Below are 20,470 nucleotides of genomic sequence, written 5' to 3' on the forward strand. Positions count from 1 at the left end.
CCATATCGTATTTGTAAATCGGATTTGTAAATCTGAAGGTCATCTAAAAGTCATAGTATTGTAGGACGTTGAATTCGTCTTGACGTTAGCCGCTACTCTGTGGAGTCCAAAATGCCATTTAAAAACTCAAGGTCGCCTTGACTTTTTATTTAAAAAATAATTTTTTGGATATTTTTAATACTCAAACGTGTATCAGACCGAAAATTAAATAATTTTTATCAATAATATTAACAATTTTTGTTAATCGTCGGAAATATGTGAAAATGATTCGTCCAAAGACATACAAAATATATCTCTTAGTTGAATAGCATGTACTTGAACATAAGACGTAAATATTTACAAAAAAAATAGATGAAAGAAAAGGAAAACTGCCGAAACCCGGGGTCGAACCGGGGACATCTAGATCTTCAGTCTAACGCTCTCCCAACTGAACTATTTCGGTTTGTAATAAAGGCGGTTCCATTTAATTTCAAAATTATATATATTCAAATTAATCAACTTTTTAACATTTATAAAATATAAATAATATATTTTTTATGTGACAAATGTAACATCAGCATATCGTTAATACAAATGTGTCTTATTTCAGTATGAAGTACATTTTAACTATTGTTTTGAAGTTGATTCACTTTTTGTTGCACGTTTGAAAACAACATAACCTATATAAATAAATTAATTATTTGTAAAAATATATTAAATTAATTGTTTGTCGTATAAATTCCTCTTAGTATCTTATAACACATTCGACGTTAATACTAATTTTATTCTGTTTCCAGAAAAATTTGTACGCAATGTTATGATTACATTCATTATAGTTACATTCATTAATAGACTGAAAGAATCACTGAACTATACTTATATCTGTTGAATGTTAGTAATAGAGGAGTAAGTCTTCTACATAGCGTAGAAGATCGGAGCATAAACTAAGGTAAACTCACATAATTTTCTTACAAATTAAAAATTTCCCGTTTCGTAAATTAATTAATTAATTTTACAAAAACTAACAAACGAATCGATTTGAAATTTGGTATCCTATTTTGATATGACTGATACCATAAAACCTCAATATTGTATGACAATTTTAACTAACGTCATAAACGATTTAAGAAAAAAGTCTTTGCACCATTTACTAATGTATAGCATAAAAATTGAGCTTATCGTTACGTAACGAGTCTCATTTTATAGATAATTTTATTATCTACAATTGTTACGTCGCGCGAGACGATCCGTGCGACGTCCCTTTCGGTCTGGCCGCCAAGGCCTACCCCTCGTTACACTGACCTGCAAGAAACCCAAGGAACCAGCATAAACCGAATCTTTTCAGCTTAACTTCGATTCATACAAATATTTTCAGTTTATGGATGGTCATTTGAACAGTCATTAGGTTTATTTCACACTCTTGCTAATTACGGGGAAAGCAGGTGTGCCCTGCTAAACAGCTGATTTTTCCCAAGACCAAGGACACCCATGAGTCATATCTGCAGGAGCCTCTCTCCGCGGATTTGTTTATTAACTTCGGCTATAACCAATGGGCATCGCGGATCGTTACCCTCATTATTCTACCGAAAAATGTGAACAACGAATCCGCGTACTTAGTTCAGCAAGGGTACACCCACACCGAGCTTTCCTCCTAAATAGTACGAGATGGGTCAGTCTCTGCTCTTATACTTCGCAGACAGTCAAGTACACTACTCTTCAACAACGCGGAAGAGTCAAGTCATTACGCTCATTCGGTCAAACATTGCTCTACGACGCCACGTAGAGTCAAATCACGTTTATTCTACACATCGGAGAATCAAGTCAGTGCTACAACACTCATCGGGTAGTCAAGTCTACTATTCTAACACGGTATCGACAGTCAACGCGCTAACAACATCAACTCTCGAGTTAAACAGTGTAAGGTCCGACGAAATCCAATCTTATCTGTATACGTTCCACGTGTTGTAAACGGCAATAAATTCCTTATATTAGATGACTGTAGACGACAGTTATTTTACCACAACCATTCCTATTATCCTAACAGAAATCAGGGGATCGCCCTGCTCGCTGTGTCGATTCCTATATCCTAACGGGAATTTACGACTCCCGTTGACGCGCCTAACCGAGACACGTATCCCCGCGAATGCACGAATTAACAACAATCTTCTATTGACACTTTTTCACGTATGATAAATAATTTTTAAGATACAGAGGAAATGTAAGAAAAAATCCCGTTTTTTTTTATTTAATCGATATGACGTTTATAAAGTTATAAAGTTGCTTGTCTTGTAGATTAGATTATACAGATTATATAATAATATGATCTAATCTGAATCGTTCCGAGTCATATGATACAAAAACGTTTCTATTAGGAATTTGTTTCTAATACAATCAGATTATATTCGATTATATTATACAATCAGAATACATATGTCGGGTTGGCGTTAGGGGCGTTTAATGAATCTTCACCAGTGTTGTTCATGGTTGTCGCACAGATATTTATTACACAAGTATGGCTGATACAAGATTGACGATCGGACGCGGTAACTGGATGCTAATGACAATGGCCCTAGGTTCGATATAGCGAATCCACGGTCCACGGGATAACGAATATACTTTGCTTCAAAGTCTAAGTCGGAATCGGCTTACTACTCGTAATACAAGGATCGCTTGATTGACTCTTAGCTAATCAGATTGCCAGAAAGGAATGACTTTCCGTCGCGACGACGCTGCAGAGGAAAACTATGTTGGGGTGTGCCTAAGGGCACGAGATCATCGGATTCGTCAAAGAAAGCCTCCACTCGGAGGGTGAGGGAAATAGACGCTGCTGTTAATTGGTCAATTTCTATGTTGGCGGTTAGAAAAGGATGCTAGCCGCCCTAGAGAGAGAGTTCCTAGCAGGCAACGTCGTACGTGACCAAATCAGGTTTTCCCATAACTTCCCGCAATAGGTGACAGATTTACAGGCTGATAGAATAAAGACTGTTTGTCAATCTGAAGGACTTTAGTTAACTAAGTCCTAAGATTTGTAACGGTTCCTCAGGCTATCTGAACATAAACTGTAAACGATGCATCGGCATCTGGCGATCATCCAAAGAATGGGGTCTGTGTGTGGCGAGCTGCGGGGCTGTTGGAATGTCTTATTGTCAAGTGTCTGTACTGCCAATTCTTTAAAGGAAAGCTATGTTACTTTATATCTCTGTTAGGTGGAACGTTCATCCCGTGACCGTGGCTACGCTCGGCGACCGGTTGTCGCCTCGAGCCTAAACTCATTGTCTCAAGTTTCGAATGACTGTGCCTGGGTTATTTCGTAAATGCTACAGTATTGAGGCTTTTTTAAATAATTCCAACGGGGGGGGCGGTGTCCTTTCATCTCCGACACATACCAGTTTATTTCAAACAGAATATTCGTAGGAGGGTCGTTCCTCTCGTTTTGTATCGAGTCAGAGACCAGCTGAGCATCTTAGGAACAAATGCAATTCAAATTGTATAATTGAGAAATATTACAAACCGTTGTAAAACGTATATTACTTACAGATTATCCAAAGTGAAAAGGTGTAAATTTGGCTGTATGTTTTAGTTTCGGTTCGCGATAAGGATCCCGATATTCTTCTTATTGATTCTTAGGAAACACGCACGTGTGACGATAACTCGACTTGATGATACTGCACGACGCATGTACAATAATAAGGAATAAGGACGTCTTTCAGCTTCTTTTCATTTCTGGCTAGTATCACGCGCGACACCGAATGAAGATCAGCTATATTCTTTTTAATAGAACCATCCATTTCTTAACACGTTAATCAATCTGTTAATCAATCCGCATTTCTCATAAAAGAATAGTAAACTTTTATGTCGAGAAACCATTAGTACTGAACGAAAAACCTTTGGAAAAGCTGAATAATATAAATAAAATAATTGAATTTTAGGTTTTTGTCATTTTTATCACTATAATATTAATTATTTATATTGACGGTATTATAAATTATAATAGTATATACTATAATAGTATATAATATTATAATTTATAACTACATAATATTATATAGTGCTTTAAGTTAATAGTGTTATATATTAAGACGTCCTTAGTGAGGAGTGCCCACACTTCTAGCAGCAAAATGACGTTCGGTCCCGCGCGATTCTTCTGACGATGGATATAATAGCACGTACATGTTCCGTATACTTTGTAGTTGCAGGCGACTGACTTGTCGAGGTAAGTCGCAACTTTAGAGTCGCGCGCGATCCTTAATCGCGGTAGTACGAATAAAAATTGTGCCATATTCGGCAATGGATTTTATAATCGCGTGGCTAGTCGCAAATGGAAAGCACGCTTCAGACGGCAACGTTGGAAGACCAGAAAAATAAAGCTCTTCTGTCTCACAAAAGAAAGATACGTACATATGTGTTTCCTTATTCTTTCAAATTTTGGCGCTGCTGCGCCAATTTACGGCTATTAAAATATGGAGAGGACTTGGAGAGGTATTATAAGGAACTTTATTCTAATATTCACGTAATTGCTCTACACGTGTGATACTCGCCAGAGATCTAGGGCATAAGATTTTCACACTGCGCTTCTCTCTTTTTTCTCAACGGAGTCCAAAGCCATCATACAACGCTAGCATACATACTATGGAGGGGATACATACTTGTGTGTGGTTGTGCTATACGTTCCTTCACTCTCGCACGTACAATACAAATGTACCATATGTGGCTCTTAGTTTGAAAAACCTGTCTACGAAGTGGGAAAGGTGATAAATGATGAAATTTTGTCAACACTGGTAACGAGTCAACAGTTCAGTACTTTCCTCGGAATCTTGAGGGAGAAAAATTACCTAGAGAAAATAATAACAAATTTGTTAAGTTTATTAATATATTCACATAGTAGACCGTAGACGATACATTTTATGTCTCATGAGACATGCGACATGCCGCGAGACCAAGCATAGATTTTCAAATTTTATAGTTGGACATAGATACACAACTGTCTTGTAACTATACTATTATTATCAGTACCGGAAATGCGTTCGGTTGCCGTCGATCGTTTGGTAGCCGACATATTATCTTTGAAGAGAACGCTTTGCATATAGTAAGTATCTATACTAATAAATTGCATGTATGTCTTTAACATTATTATTTTGTATAGTGCTTCTCCCTATAATATATATTAATATATAATATAAAATTTAAAATTTATTTCTGGTGACTTAAAGGACATAAGTATAACTTGTATGGCTTGTGTATGGCTGTGCATTACGTTATTTGCAAATTAATTTAAGTTTTTGGAATTATCGTAATATCAAATGATTATTCTTAGGAAGAAAATTACTCTGTACATGCACATATCTTAAGTTGCTAAAAGTTAAATTACAAAGTTAAATTACATGTAATGGATTAATAGTGTAGGATAATTAAAAAGAGTGTCATTTTTTATAAATTACGAAAAAGTTACTTATATCTGAACTAAGAAATGTCATAAATATCATAAAACGGAAGCAGAAGAAATAACATTGAAAGAGAGAATGAGAAAGATTAATATTTTAAACGTAAAGGTTAGGTGTTAAATTCTACTCAAATCAAATAAAATATTTAATTAAATATAAAAAAAAGTTAAAGTATTTACTTAGTTATGTTTATTCCAAATTGTTTGTTTCGGTATAATTTTTGCAAAATATTAAAGAATATATACTTGCGTAAATAAGAATATTACTTTCAAAGTCGAAACAATCATATAAACATTGATGTAGGAGCATTATAAATTTATAATTTTATTTTGTATACTTTGTTTGATAGAGAAATGAACATCTTTTTGCCCATTAGCAGTTGGTAGATAATGGTATTATATCATGAGACGTAATTTGATATGCCAGTTCTGTTAGATGGGAACACTATCTGCTTCGCATGTATATACAAGTTTCCGGTGAACCAAAATAAGAAGAGAAACCTTTGTTTGAGTTAATGAATTAAAAACTATTTGAAAGTGATCTGTGGAACAGTATAATTCAGAGAGATGAGGACGGAAGTTACAGAGTCACAACCTTTCAAAAACTTAAAAGAATTATTCGATAACGTGGGTAACTTGAAACCATGGCCAGAAATTGGAGAACTACGAGATTCAACTGATTATGTGTACAGTGGTTTAGAAATAAGCGCAGGAAGAACGCGGTTAGAAAAATTGGATAGAGAAGTACATCCGAAAACGTTGCTCTGTCATGATATGAAAGGTGGCTACCTAGAAGACAGGTAATAGAAATCACTATATTTATTAATTCATATATTATACATAATATACCCGTGATTTTTCAGATTTATATGTGGATCAGAATCTTATGATTCTTACCTATTTTATCATTGGAGTGTTATTGACACTTTTGTGTATTTTAGTCATCATTTCATAACTGTGCCCCCTTTTGGATGGATTAATGCAGCACATAATCATGGTGTAAAAGTTCTTGGTACTGTAATTACGGAAAGAGAAGGTATCTGGGATGTTATACTTGAATCTCAGGAAGAAGTAAGAAGATTTGCAGATGCACTAATACTTGTTGCAAAATTTTATAAGTTTGATGGCTGGTTATTAAATATTGAAAATACCATTAAAAGTGAGCAAGTTAATAATTTAATTTATTTTGTAAAATATCTAACAGAAAATATTCATGAAGCAATTAGAAATTCTGAAATTATATGGTACGATAGCGTAACCAATGAAGGAAAATTAAATTGGCAAAATGAGCTTAACAGTAAAAACATGTAAGCTTATTACACTCTTATACTTTTACAATTGTTTCTGTTTGTAAATTTTATTGAATGTTCTAAGTATAATATTTCAGAGATTTCTTTTTAAACTGCGATGCCATTTACTTGAATTATAACTGGATGAAGTCAAAATTGAAAAACAGTTTGGCACTTGCAAAAAATCACAGCAGAGATATTTATGATATTTATGTAGGACTTGATATTTGGGGAAGAGGTTGTCCTGGCGGTGGTGGATTTAATTCATCATATGTAATTACAATATTACTTATTTTATTGTAGCATATAATATAATATCGTTTAATATTTCATTAAACCATTATAATCTACAGGCTTTACAAAAAATACGACACGAAGGACTTTCTGTTGCACTTTTTGGTCCAGGTTGGACTCACGAATTTTTCGGATCTAAGACATTCTAAGAAGTAGAAGATCTATTTTGGGCACAGTTGTTTCCTTATTTACAGCAAACGGAAGTCAACACGAATCAATACTAGTTCTCGGCAATAATACCTGCTTAAAATCCATCGTTCATTATAAATCAATGGATTTGGTTGACAACTGGAAAAGATGGTAAGTCTACAAAATATAAATTGAAATATTTGTAACATAAAAAACAAGATCACAGAATTTAACAAGTAACCGTGATAGTTAGATATTCGAGATACTATCAACAATGTTCTTAGGTTCAATAACGAATCCGTGGTTAACGGGATAACGAATATACTTTCTTCCAAAGTCTAAGTCGGACTGTTTGCTAAAAACGTGAAATATCCACTGATCGTATGGACGTTGTTTTACTCGCTGATGAGATCGCACGAGAATGTTCCTCTCCATCACAGTGATGCTACAGAGAAAAACTATGATGGAGTGTGTCTCAGGGCACGAGATGATCGGATTCGTCGAGGACAACCCTCGTTCAGAAAGTGAGGGAAATGGACGTTGCCGTTAATTGGTTAATTTCTATGTATTTACTTAAAATTCTATATAAGAGTTGGTCGCAAATAATCTGTTAATTAAAACAGAAATTTCTATGTTGGTGGTTAGAGAAAGATGCTAGCCGCCATTGAAAGAAAGTTGCTAGCGGGAAACGTCGTTCGTGAGGAAAGCAGATCTCCCGTATCTTCCGGACTGTTAGGATAAAGACTGTTTGTCAATTTGAAGGACCTTAGTCAATTAAATCCTAAAATTTATAGCGGGTCCTCAGGCTAGCTGAACATATACTGTGAATGATGCATCGACATCTGGCAATCATGTTGCGGGAATAATTGGGTCTGTGTGTGGCGAGCCAGGGGGCAAGGACAGTTGGAATGTTTACTGTTGGATGTCAGTACAACTGTTTCTGTTTAAGGAGAGCTATGCAATTCTATACTATCTATGCTATTCTATTCTATGCTATCAATTCTTCTATATCTGTTACTTTCAGTTTCTTTCTATAAAAGGCTTCATGTGGTGCTTTTAACAAAGATAGTTGTGGTATTATCTTAAATTTCAAATCGTAAATGGAGATATATTAAACCTTTAGTTTGAAAATTAATTTGAAGTTTTTAAAAGGTGTCTTTAAGTTCATAATCTTTTTTAACTGTTGCATAAATGCAAAAAAATATTCTATTTAAACGACAATTTAAATTGAAAAAAATTCACACAGGAGAATATTAACAATAATTTTACTATTAATTCTATGTAAAAAGAGGAAGTAAACAATATTCAAATTATTGATTTATGTAAACTTATTTTTATTCGTTTTCTGAAATTACATAAACTTTTCTAAATTCTATAAAATAAAAATCTTTTTCAATGGAAGAACATTTTAACAAAAAGAGTCTCTTAGATTTACAGAATATACAGAAAAATTTTGTATGTTTATGATTTTCCCAACAAAATCATACAATACATAGAAATGCCAATATAGTCTGATGTGTGATCTCGAAATTCTAAAAGCGTCGAAGAAGTCACGTTAGTATTAATGTTCGTAATACTATACCCTTTCTATTTAACATGAAATTTTCCTTTTTGTTGTTAGTGTTTAAATTTGTGTGGTTTTTCTGATTTTGAAAATGACGAATGAAGAGTTAGTATTGTATATATACGTGAATCATAGTTTAATTTTCATGAAAGTGGGTCAGGGTATTCTTATTTCTCACAATGATGTACGAAAAAGCTTGTTTGAGCGGTACAATTTTTCTCTACCGACGATCTATCCTCATACTGACGAATCGTCGCCACGATCGTCACTAAGTATCGTGATTAAGTGAGAACTCTCGGCTAATTTGGCCACACGCTTTCGATGTAGACACCCGTAGATGTTAAAACGCAAGTTTGAACGATAGGTCCCGCGTGCTTTAATTCTCTTAATGAGGAATCGTTGTAGTTCTCTTGTCTGTTGTACGGTATGTTGTACGCGTTACGAGAAGAATGGAAGAATGGAATCGGTTACTTCCCACTATGTTAGCGATACACAAACGATGAACAAAACTATATAATTCTGTAGACGTCAGCCTACAACGTCCGAATTAACAAGTCGGGTATGAGAAACCCGGCCTGTTCGGTCTCGGGATCGAGTACCCGTCTTAAGGGAAGAAGCATAACAGAGCTTAAATATTTCTGGATCTTCGTTATAAGATCATAGATGATACTCGTGTCATTCATATCTTTCGTCATATCCTAATTGAGACGTAACCATATTCTGTTCACAGTCGATACGTTCGGCCTTGTAGCTTGAGTCTACGAAGAAATCACGACCTGTACGAGACGTTCAGAAAGCTTATTGAACAAACTCAATTGGCTTGTGGCTCGCAAGTTGGCAATCTTGTGAAACGATCTTTGCAAGAGCTGATCCATCTAGCTTCTACTGTGTATAAAATATTGTTCCAGCTGTGCTTTTTGCTTCTGTTTCGCTGATATTGGAAATTGTATATCGGCGAGAAATCATGTTCCGTGTTTGTTTAGCAAGGTAAAAATTTCAAATCGCTAATAAAAATCTAAAATCGAAGAATTTATTAAAGATCTCAATAATACTTGATTGTAAAATTTTGTTGTTTGCTTGTTTTATTGTAGATCTGAATTAATGAAAAAGACATTCTTTTTTATTGAATAAATTTGGATAATTTTAGAAATTTCTTGAAATTCTGAATTTAAATTCATTACTCATTTATGTTTACAACCTATAAGAATATTTATTCTAATAAACAAGTGAATATTTTTTGTTTGGCTGCGAACATTAGTGGGAAAGTATGTAAATGTTAATACCGTTGCAAAGGAATATTATACATTTCACACAGTTCTATTGCAAAATGAGTAACGATTTTTAATTTAATTAAGAAATAATTTTTTATCAATCTACGGGCATAAATATATCTAAATAATCGTAACAGTCGAAACTAAAATTTATAGTAAAATTATTTTATTAATATCATTTAATTTTATACGTATTCGAAACATATGCTCAATTAATATTAAATTTTAATTCACCGGGCAAAAATGCAAAGTTCGTGTCAATCAGATCGAACATCTCGTACATTTGCATCATATCATGAATGAATAAACTATCAGCGAGAAAATACCAGAGTTTTAAGATGAATCGATTAGGATAGTAAACGATTAAATTTTTTTTTTTTATTTTATTTTATTTTGGTTTTTTACAATTTGTCCTTATGGACATTTGGCAAAGTGTTATATCTTATTGGTGAAAAAAAAATAAAATAAAAATAAATATAGCAATATAGTGGGTGGCTACCCCCAGCGGGGTGCCAGCCTCGTTTTTTCTAAGTTATATCTTTTATGATAAACGATTTAATGAAAGAATTAACTAACGAATGTCTAAATAACAGAAGCATAGAATGGGAGTGAGTTCTCGAGGATAGCTGACATTCCTAATCTCACGTGCACATTAATCACTTACGATACGTATTATACATATATAGGAGTAGCCCCTTTTGTAGATGTTAATTCGTCTCTACGTTTTCTTCTGTGTAATTCCGGTGTTTCAGTAGTCTAGTTACAATCAAATTACAATAGAGTTATTTCGAGAAAAAAAATAATTCCGCATTCTGCTAATATAAATGTAATATTGGGAGATAGATGGATCACCTGTTTCGAATGCTTCTCGTTTATTATTATTGTTGAAGTGATCGCCACTTCTGAGAAAACTCTACATCTGGTCTTTCTTCGGTTTCTCAAGCGCTAAGGTCATCGATAGCGCGTAGATAGCGCACAAAAGAATGCGTCGATGACAGACCATAAGCGGTACACGTGCGACGTTGGTTTCGGCGGTTCTTTTAGTCTCAGGGTAACGTTGCTAGTGTCACGTAAAATAATAATGAATTTAAGGAGAAAAGAAACTTTTATTTTTCTCTTTTGTTTACAATACACTTCCGAGCTCTAGACGTGACCGTTCAAGACTATCTGACTGCTCTACTGCTCTTACTGAGGAAAACTCGGTGTGGGTGTTCCCTTTTGAACTCAGAACGCGGATTCGTTGTCCACACTTTTTGGTGGAAAAGTGAGGGTAATGATCCGCGATGCCCATTGGTAAATGAATTAGGTAGTAAAGACAAGGAGAGCTAGATATGGCTCGTGGGCATCCTTGTTCATGGGAAAACTCTTATCTTGCCAGACACCCGCTTTCTCCGTATTAGGTAAGAGCGTGCAACAAACATAAACCGAAAATGTTTACGTGAAGGAAACTGAAACTGAACAGATTGGGTTTATGTCGTCTTCTTAGGCCTGTTGCGAGTTAATAGAACAATAGATAGGTCTTGGCGTCCGGACTACGGGGAATCTCGCAAGGATCGTCACATCTGGCGTACCACATGGCAAAAGGAAAATTGATTCGTGACACTAGCGAGAGGATCTGGATCGGCTTACATTGTATTTCACATTTTGTACTTTATTATTCACAATATATATACTTTCAATACCTTACAATTTACCCACGCATTTCTTTAATTCCACATACACCGAATAACCTTAACACTGATTACAGGAAGGGAATACCGTGTGAGCGAGCCACTTCCGCATTCGACCGGAAACTGCAATGAGTATAGCTATGGATCCGAGGGCCACGCTGAGTGTTCGCCAGAGGACTGCGTGCCCCTTCTCCCCAAGATACCACTTGCATCAGATATATCGGACGCACCAGAAGACGATTTCGAAATTTTCAACCGTGCCAGGGATTAAGAAATCGACGAGAACTTCTAAAGAACGATTATCGGCTGTTTCATGAAATTTTCGAACGCGTGACTCGCGAGAGACTCGGCTTTCACGTAATCGCGGTCTTCTACGTGTTTCGCCTTTACCTATTAAGCTTTTCTTCCTTATTCGGAATTTGTTGATCGATATGAATTATACGTAAAGATTGAACAATGTTAATCATTACGTTAACGTTAAAATGAATTATTTAAATTTGTGTGGTTTTTCTGATTTTGAAAATGACGAATGAAGAGTTAGTATTGTATATATACGTGAATCATAGTTTAATTTTCATGAAAATGGGTCAGGCAGTTCATTTTTCTCGTGCGTCTTTCAATCATTCCATAAACTATTGTGTCTGTCTTGTATCCGTGGGATCCCGTGTCCGCTTAAAAATGGTTGTATGCTAAATAAAAGAAAATCCTACGGTATGTCGATTTTCTTTCGATTTTCCCTTTATCCTTATATTATCTATATTATATATGTGTAATATACGTCATGGTTCTAAATCCGTGTGAAGTCAGCGAAATTCTGTGACCCAAGATAATATGGAAATCAAGAATAACAATATTACGTGGAGGTTTCGGTTTTGAGAAAATAAAACTTAAAAGCCTGTCAACTACATATGTACATCGCAAGTCGCTTCCTGTTTCTGAATACCCAAGTTATATTTCACAAAGACCAGAAAAGTATTTAAGCGTTCAATAACATTATCCATTATATTAATAAGCGTCAATATTCAGCGGCACCATATTTAATGCTTACTTATTATATGCTTAAGATAGTTTCATGTTGTATACTAAGTTTTTACTAAATGCATGTTCACGATAAATATCTTGTAACTCCTATGTACATTTCTAGATTGGTTCCAAATTTATTCGATATAATACTGATAGTGGCATCTTGTAATGTTAATGACTTTCAACATACAATATGAACATAAAAGTTCTTTGCAATAAGTGTTGAAATACTTTCGTGAAAGCGTATAATTATTCTGGATAAAGTACTAATGTACTATTATAAACGTAGTTTTACTTTTAGAGATTTATCGGTATATCAATGTTTATTTGAAGAGTATGATAAATTTGCAGAAGTGATTGATATCAGAAAGTAACTTCTGGAATTATTGAACTCTGTGATAACAAAATAGATTGAAACGCGCTATAGAAAAATTTGTTCAATGGTATGATTATTACTCGAAACAATAATCTGAAAGCTGTTCTATAACAATCTATAAAATCTTCAAGGTACAGGAAATACATTTTTAAATCCTATATTGTAGAAAGGAACAGAAGTAAAACTCGTTATGGTATATACAACTAATTATATTGAATTATGTTAAGATTATTCAGTGGATGGAATTAAATAAGTGCGTGAGCAAACTGCAAGGTATTGAAAGTGTATATATTGTGACTAGTAAATTACAAAATATGTAGTACTATGTAAGCCTATCCAGATCCTCTCTCTAGCAACGTTACCCTTAGACTAAAGGCAACTGCCTCAACCAAGGTCGGACGTGTACCGCTTATGGCCTTTCCTAAACTCATTCTTTTGTCTATGCGCCTTCGAAGACCTTAGGCGGTTGAAAAACCGAAGACCAGATGTTGAGTTTTCTCAGAAGTGACGATCACTTCAACACCCTCCCTAAAACTCTACATCGGTCTATACAATTATCTCTTTGTAAATATTCGAAGCTTAATTTCGTCAATACCTTTCTCTTTATTATTCACATTAATTTATTACTAAAAAAATACTACAAGAGGACTTAACAGATCATGTAGAGTTTTTCCCTTTTTTTTTTTTTTTTTTTTTTTTACATGTAATAACCACTTCGATACCCTCCCTAAAAACTCTACATCTTTACAAAAATTACCTCTTAATATCTCTTTTATTTTTCAAACCTAATTTCTGTCTCAAATAGTCAAATCTTGGTTTTGGCAACGCCTTTGTACATATATCTGCCAGTTGTTCTTCGCTTATTACATACGTTACATCAATTTCGCCTCTATTGTATAAATCTCGCAAGAAATGATATCTTACATCAATATGCTTACTTCTTTGATGGAATTCCGGATTCTTAATTAATTTCGCGGCACTAGTATTGTCTACATATAGCGTATACTTGAGGATATCTATTTTACATTCAAGAAATATTTTCTTCAGCCACATAATTTCTTTCGCTCCTGAGGCTGCACTGACATACTCAGCTTCTGTCGTAGATAAAGCTATACATTGTTGTCGCTTACATTGCCATGTAATGGCCGCATTCGCATACTTACATACAACGCCTGATGTCGACTTTCTTGTGTCTTTGTCGCCTGCATAGTCAGCATCGCTGAAGGTTTCGAGACTACCTGCTTTTGTATATAAGAGTCCCATGTCCGCGGTCCCTTTTATGTAGCGTAAAATTCGTTTGACTAATTTCCACTGATGCTTATTTGGATTTTCTAAATGTCTCGACGCTATATTTATTGCAAAGCTAATGTCTGGCCTACTTACGGTTTGTAGAAACATTAAGTTTCCTACAGCTTCTCTGTATGGTGCGTTACAATCATTATTGCCTATGTTACTTTCATTCCAATTAGTCTCAATAGGTGTAGAAACACTGTTTGCCTCATTCATATTAAATTTCTCTAATTTTAGCAATTTACAAACGCGATTTGTACCATCATCAAAACCTTTAGGTTGTTTCATATAAATGTCTTCTTTCAGACTTCCATATAAAAATGCGGTTTTAATGTCAAACTGTCCAAGGTGTAAATTATTTTTGGCAGCCATACTAAGCATTAATCTAATTGTGTCAAACCGAGCAATAGGACTATAGGTTTCCTTATAGTCTATGCCTTCTTTCTGTGAACACCCTTTAATCACAAGTCGCGCTTTATATCGTTCCGAATTGTCCGGATTTTGCTTTATCGTTAAAACCCACCTATTGCTAAGTATCTTTTGATCTTTTGGTTTTTCTACAAGGATCCACGTCTTATTTTCATGGTGCGATTTCATTTCATCATTCATAGCCGCTTTCCATAATTCTTTCTTTTCGGATCTCATCGCTTCGTTAAAATCCACCGGTAATTTTTCCGCTACGTACGTTACTGGACTACCATAAAAATCGGTTCGTTTTATTTTGTCTCTATCTCTCAATTGTCTCACATTCTCGTTGGTTACATGAGGTTGTTTTTCATGTTCACTCACTGCGCTTTCATACGTACATGCTCTATCGTTCTGCGTACACACATCTTCGCGCTCGACAATTTTCGGTAAATTTATACTAACGAATTTTGCTGTTTCTAGTTCGGGCTTAAATATTACGTCACGGCTTAATATTACATTTCTTACGGTCGGCACGTATATTCGATACCCTCGTCCGTCATCTAAATAGCCTACCAAATATCCTTTGTTAGCCTTTTTGTCAAGTTTACTTCTCTTTTCCGCAGGTATGTGTGCAAAGCATTCAGTACCGAAAACTCTAAACTTTTCTACATCTGGGGATTTCCCGTACCATAGTTCATATGGTGTTTTATTGTCTTGTCCTGTTGGCCCTGTCTTATTTATGACATGCACTGCTGTGTTCATGGCTTCGGCCCATAAAAACAACGGTAGAATTGGTTTCGAATGTAGCATTGACCGGCCTGCCTCTACTATTGTTCTATTTTCTCTTTCTGCAACGCCATTCTGTTCAGGAGTGTATGGGACGTTAACCGTGTGCCTAATTCCCTGACTTCTTAAAAATTCTTTAACCTCTTTATTTTTGAATTCTTTCCCTCCATCACTATGAATTTCTTTGATCTTACTATTGAATTGCAACGTATCCGCGTTTGATTCCGCTCTATTGCTAAGATTGCAAACTGACGGTACGATAACTCGCATATCGACCTTATATAAATTTCCGATAACCGAACCTCTTGCTATTACCTTCTTGTTTTGTAGAAATATACAATTTTCCCCATCCTTTAAAATACAGAAGTCTATACCCCTCCTTGCGACAGATCTAATGGAAAACAGATTTCTTTTCATACCTGGTACATATAATACATCGTTCATTGTACATGCTACCCCTTTGCCATCCACAAAAGTCTCTACTTTGATTTTTCCTCTGCCGCATGCTTCCATGAATGTACCATCGCCGATCTCTATCTTCACCGTGTTATCGAATTTTTCGAAAACGCTGAACCATTCTTTTCGTCCTGTCATGTGATCCGTAGCTCCTGAGTCGATTATCCAAACATCGTGGTTTGCCGCATGTATCGTTGAGGTGCTCCCTAATAGGCTAATTCCGTTGTCATCACGATTTTGATTTCTGGGTTCCTGGTTGTCTCTACTGTTGTTTCCTTTATTCTTGAAGCAATTTTTGCTGATGTGGCCTTTCCTTTTACATATATAGCATCTAAAACAATCTCTTTTTAGATGTCCAACTTTTCCACAGTTGAAACAGCTTCGTCCTTGTTTCTCGTATTCAATTTTATTTGATCGCTTCTGCTGTTCCCTTTTACAATTATTACTTTTTGTTACCAGCGCCACCGATGTTTCCTGGTCGTCTTTCTTCCATCTGCTTTCTTCTGTCATCAGTCTGGTACTAAGCCTGTCTAGGGTCATCTTTTCTTCTTCCAATGAATCCCATGCACTGTGAAAGTGATCAAATTTACTCGGTAACGCCGATAAAATGCGTGTTATCAGCATTTTCTCGGCAATTTCACTTCCAAGGGCTTTCATCTTCGCTGCTATTAGTTCCAACTTCGACAAGTTGTGGGACACATTTTCAGATTCCTCCCATTTAAAATTGAAGAACTGCTTCTGGACCATATTTAGATTCTCATTCGACTTCATATCATATACTGCGTTTAATTTTTTCCACATTTCATGTGCTGTTGTGCAGCATAAAAGAAGATCCAACGGTTTTCTTCCTACCGAGGTCACAATTAATTTCCTCGCTAACCGATCTGCCTTCAAAAATCTTTCACGGGCGATTTCCTTTTCTGTACTGTTACCTGGATGACACAGATTCCCTTCACACACGTTGATCAGGTCGTCATCTTCCTCCAAAAGTGTACGCATAATAAAACGCCACTGGAGCCAATTTTCTTCGCCACGTAACATCTCGATCTTCGCACTTGCTGATTCCATTTTAGCACTATCACTTACTTTACTAAGCACAATTCTTTAACACTTTATTCACTTCGCGTTGCTACCTTACAATTTACAGCCCTGGGCCCATAACCTGTTAAGATTATTCAGTGGATGGAATTAAATAAGTGCGTGAGCAAACTGCAAGGTATTGAAAGTGTATATATTGTGACTAGTAAATTACAAAATATGTAGTACTATGTAAGCCTATCCAGATCCTCTCTCTAGCAACGTTACCCTTAGACTAAAGGCAACTGCCTCAATCAAGGTCGGACGTGTACCGCTTATGGCCTTTCCTAAACTCATTCTTTTGTCTATGCGCCTTCGAAGACCTTAGGCGGTTGAAAAACCGAAGACCAGATGTTGAGTTTTCTCAGAAGTGACGATCACTTCAACAAATTATATACAAGCATTTTTTTATGGGGTGGTTTGGGGAACGGAGAGTGGTAACTTGAAAATCATGAATTTTTCGAAAATTTGTTTACATAGTTAAGTGAATACGATAAAACGATGCAATTTTCGTTCACATTTTTTCCTACATATCTTTCACCGTTTTTTAAATATTTCGCTTCAGATAGAAAATTCTGAATTTTTTTTCAAGGAGCGATTTCACCCCTTAAGATCGAATTATGGCAGCAACGAAAAATATTACGGATGGCTTACTTGTACGTAAAATTTCACAATCTTTGAAATTTTCGAGCTGCCCGAGTTATACATGTGAGAGTAAAAGTCCTTTATATTCCTTAGGGGAGCGAATAAAATTTGACACTACTTAAAAATTTGCTGCCTTGACGAATATTAAAGCGTATGATACCTTGTTCGAAAGTTTCTGCTCAAGAAATATAACAGTGGTGGTACGAAATGCAGCAAACTCATAATTTTCGAGTTATTAAGAAAAATATATTACTGCTATTACGTTTCACTCTACTTATACATACGAGTATACGTGGAAATGTGTACACAATCACTGCAGCCGCGATACTCGCTTCGCTCGCTGTTCCACGGTCTATTTACGGTCGATGCAAAGGGCGTCGCGACATCGTCCACGGGGTGACGGTGTACGATTCGACAGGTATACGTATGCGTATGTTTTTAATCGTGCAATAAACACGAGCATGCGACGACCGTGACACTGCAATTGAACAAGCGATGTCGCAATGATCGTGTGCCCTTTGCCAAATTGTAAAACGATCGTACTGGCGTGTAATGGCCAAAAAAGAAGCGGAATGGAGCGGATTCTTTCAACACGGAATTGTTTATCGAAGAAGTTGGAAATTATCCGAAAATTCACCGTGAAAACGTTATACCATGACAACCCAACATTCCATGCCATGACAAAAGTAAAGAAAATTTGACTCGGTTACAAGTACGAAGAAACTTACATTCGAATTTGAAGCGGAGAAAATTTGCGCTAGTAAGCCTTTTTCTTCTTAAAAAGTATATTTTGCAAGCAAATGCTAAAATTGACGATCGTTTTAATATTATTCAGCATTTTTCAATATTTTAACATTTTTATAAAAAATATAATTCTCTACGATAGATACGAATCCAAGCATATGTATATTTTTTTGTTTTATACAAAATAAGTATCGTTATGTTGATGTAATTCTTCGTCAACATTACGCTGAATGTGTTCGTTCTGTCAGCACACTTTTCCATTATCACTAACAAAATAGTCCGCGAGGTTGTTTCTTATTTGTTTTATGGTTAAACCTGTTTGTCTTGATTCTCAGTACAAGTTTTATTATGCAATCCCTTTATAATTAAATCTTCTTAGTGATACTCATCTCTACTTCGTACTTCGCATTATGTAGAATGCAACAACGCTTTATAACATCTACAGTAAAAGATAATTTTATATTCAGCGGCTTTCGGAAAACTTTCCATTTATTCGATAAAATGCATGTTCCAACAAAATAAAAGGCTCGAGTTAGTCGGTAATTAAAAATACTTTCTTTATGTTAACGTATTCTCGCTGTATTCCGTTTCATTACGTGGCTAATTTTTGGGAATATTCGGAACACTTGTAATTTTTTTTACAAAATTCAATTCCTTCAAAAATGTAACTGTTAGATTATTTTCTGGCAGCTCTTACATCTATGTAATATTATTGTAATATTAATTTTAATTTATAGAATAATTACATAAAATTATATTATATATAATTTGAAATATAATAATCCATTATTCCGAGCGGTACTACAGAAAAATATTATTTATAATTGTAATGCAACGTAGTGGACGTTTCTGCTTTTATTATTCTCACGTGCTTGTGATCTATGACTCCTACACAATTTGGAAAATTGGAAACATTTTAGAAATTCTCATATATTATTTCTTATATTATTAATAGAAACGTCTTGGTGCCACTCACTCTTTCGCACCCTACCCCGGTCGGGACCGATGCAGGGTGACGGGGAGCCCCACGTGAAGGTGAGGTGAGTGGTCTTGACAGATATGAGCCCACCAACTTCTCCGAAGTTCTCCGCACCGGATCAGCGATCTGACGGGCGCCACAGCGCCGACCAGCCGCCACCCGACTATAGGTGAACATCAGATACATCGGGGTTTCTCAGGGCATGATGCTACGCACTGAGAACCCATACCCGCCTCGTGCTCCCCATGTGAAGTGTGTATCTATGTGAAGTCCAAGGTGTTTGACTTGCCTTGTTTGTGTTATTTGCGTGCCGTTCAGGAAGATGTTTGGTGTTATCTGTTTTCTCAATGTGAATGTGATGTGGTTGCATTTGTCAGGGTTAGCTTTGACAATAGTTGACATGTACAGTGATTCACGAACATGAGTTTGGATCTTATTAAATTTACTTTATAATATAACAGTATTTGAATTTATATTTATTTTTTTAAACTCTTTTTAAACAGTTTCTAGGGGTTCAATTTCGAAAAACGCCCAAACACGTGTTCGTTTATTTCTAGTGGAAAGTTTGTACGTCGAATTTCAGGTTTCTAAACTTAGTGGACATAGAGATACGGTTACCCTGTAAAAATTAGACCTCTTTTTGCCCCTTTGGGATCTGTAGTTTCCATAAATTATTCTTTATTTCATGTCTACGTCATAAAAGAAGTATACTGTGCAAATTTTAGGCACACTGGTTTCTAGGCACACTGGTTTGGACTGTGCGATTGACGAGTAGGTCAATCATTTCTGTAGCATAGAAAAAGGCATAGAATTTATTATTCTTTACCTTTATATTAAAATAGAATTATACTATTAAGCTTTATGGAATCTATATTAAACACATCAATAAATTAATACAGTAGAGTTGTCATATTTAATCACAAAATAAACCACCTTATAACCCTTATATACACAAGGCACTTATTGCAATTATTCATCGCAAGAATCTCGTAGGCATTCAGACCGCAACCACGAATTACGCCTGGAGCATCTTCGAGAATTGAAAGGGGA

General features: G+C 35.4%; 1 protein-coding gene and 1 non-coding gene across 6 annotated transcripts; one reads left to right on the plus strand and one right to left on the minus strand.

Moving 5' to 3' along the window:
- Positions 1-369: 369 nt before the first annotated feature.
- Trnaf-gaa (transfer RNA phenylalanine (anticodon GAA)) lies at positions 370-442 on the minus strand. The gene has a single exon. It is a non-coding gene; the product is annotated as a tRNA-Phe (tRNA).
- Positions 443-4,973: 4,531 nt separating this feature from the next.
- On the plus strand, positions 4,974-12,350 carry LOC132911538 (cytosolic endo-beta-N-acetylglucosaminidase-like). Of its 5 annotated transcripts, XM_060968242.1 has the most exons (7): positions 4,974-5,065; positions 5,770-6,219; positions 6,283-6,726; positions 6,807-6,981; positions 7,062-7,302; positions 7,416-7,655; positions 11,714-12,350. In XM_060968242.1, the coding sequence occupies exons 2-5, from the start codon at positions 5,987-5,989 to the stop codon at positions 7,149-7,151; spliced, it is 942 nt and encodes a 313-aa protein (XP_060824225.1). In that variant the 5' UTR covers positions 4,974-5,065; positions 5,770-5,986; the 3' UTR covers positions 7,152-7,302; positions 7,416-7,655; positions 11,714-12,350. The 5 variants fall into 5 exon arrangements, with proteins under 5 accessions (XP_060824225.1, XP_060824224.1, XP_060824226.1 ...); XM_060968241.1 differs by having other exon boundaries at positions 7,416-12,350; XM_060968243.1 differs by lacking the exon at positions 7,416-7,655.
- Positions 12,351-20,470: the final 8,120 nt, after the last annotated feature.

Source organism: Bombus pascuorum, chromosome 10 (genome assembly GCF_905332965.1).
Source record: "Bombus pascuorum chromosome 10, iyBomPasc1.1, whole genome shotgun sequence".
In the NCBI taxonomy this organism is placed as follows: domain Eukaryota; kingdom Metazoa; phylum Arthropoda; class Insecta; order Hymenoptera; family Apidae; genus Bombus; species Bombus pascuorum.

What these genes read in the sequence shown, in the direction of transcription:
- LOC132911538 (XM_060968241.1), top strand. Translation starts at nt 5,987, where the DNA reads ATGAGGACGGAAGTTACAGAGTCACAACCTTTCAAAAACTTAAAAGAA. An exon ending in GGTGGCTACCTAGAAGACAG is followed by an intron (nt 6,220 to 6,282) that starts GTAATAGAAATC and finishes GTGATTTTTCAG; the next exon opens with ATTTATATGTGGATCAGAAT. An exon ending in GAGCTTAACAGTAAAAACAT is followed by an intron (nt 6,727 to 6,806) that starts GTAAGCTTATTA and finishes ATAATATTTCAG; the next exon opens with AGATTTCTTTTTAAACTGCG.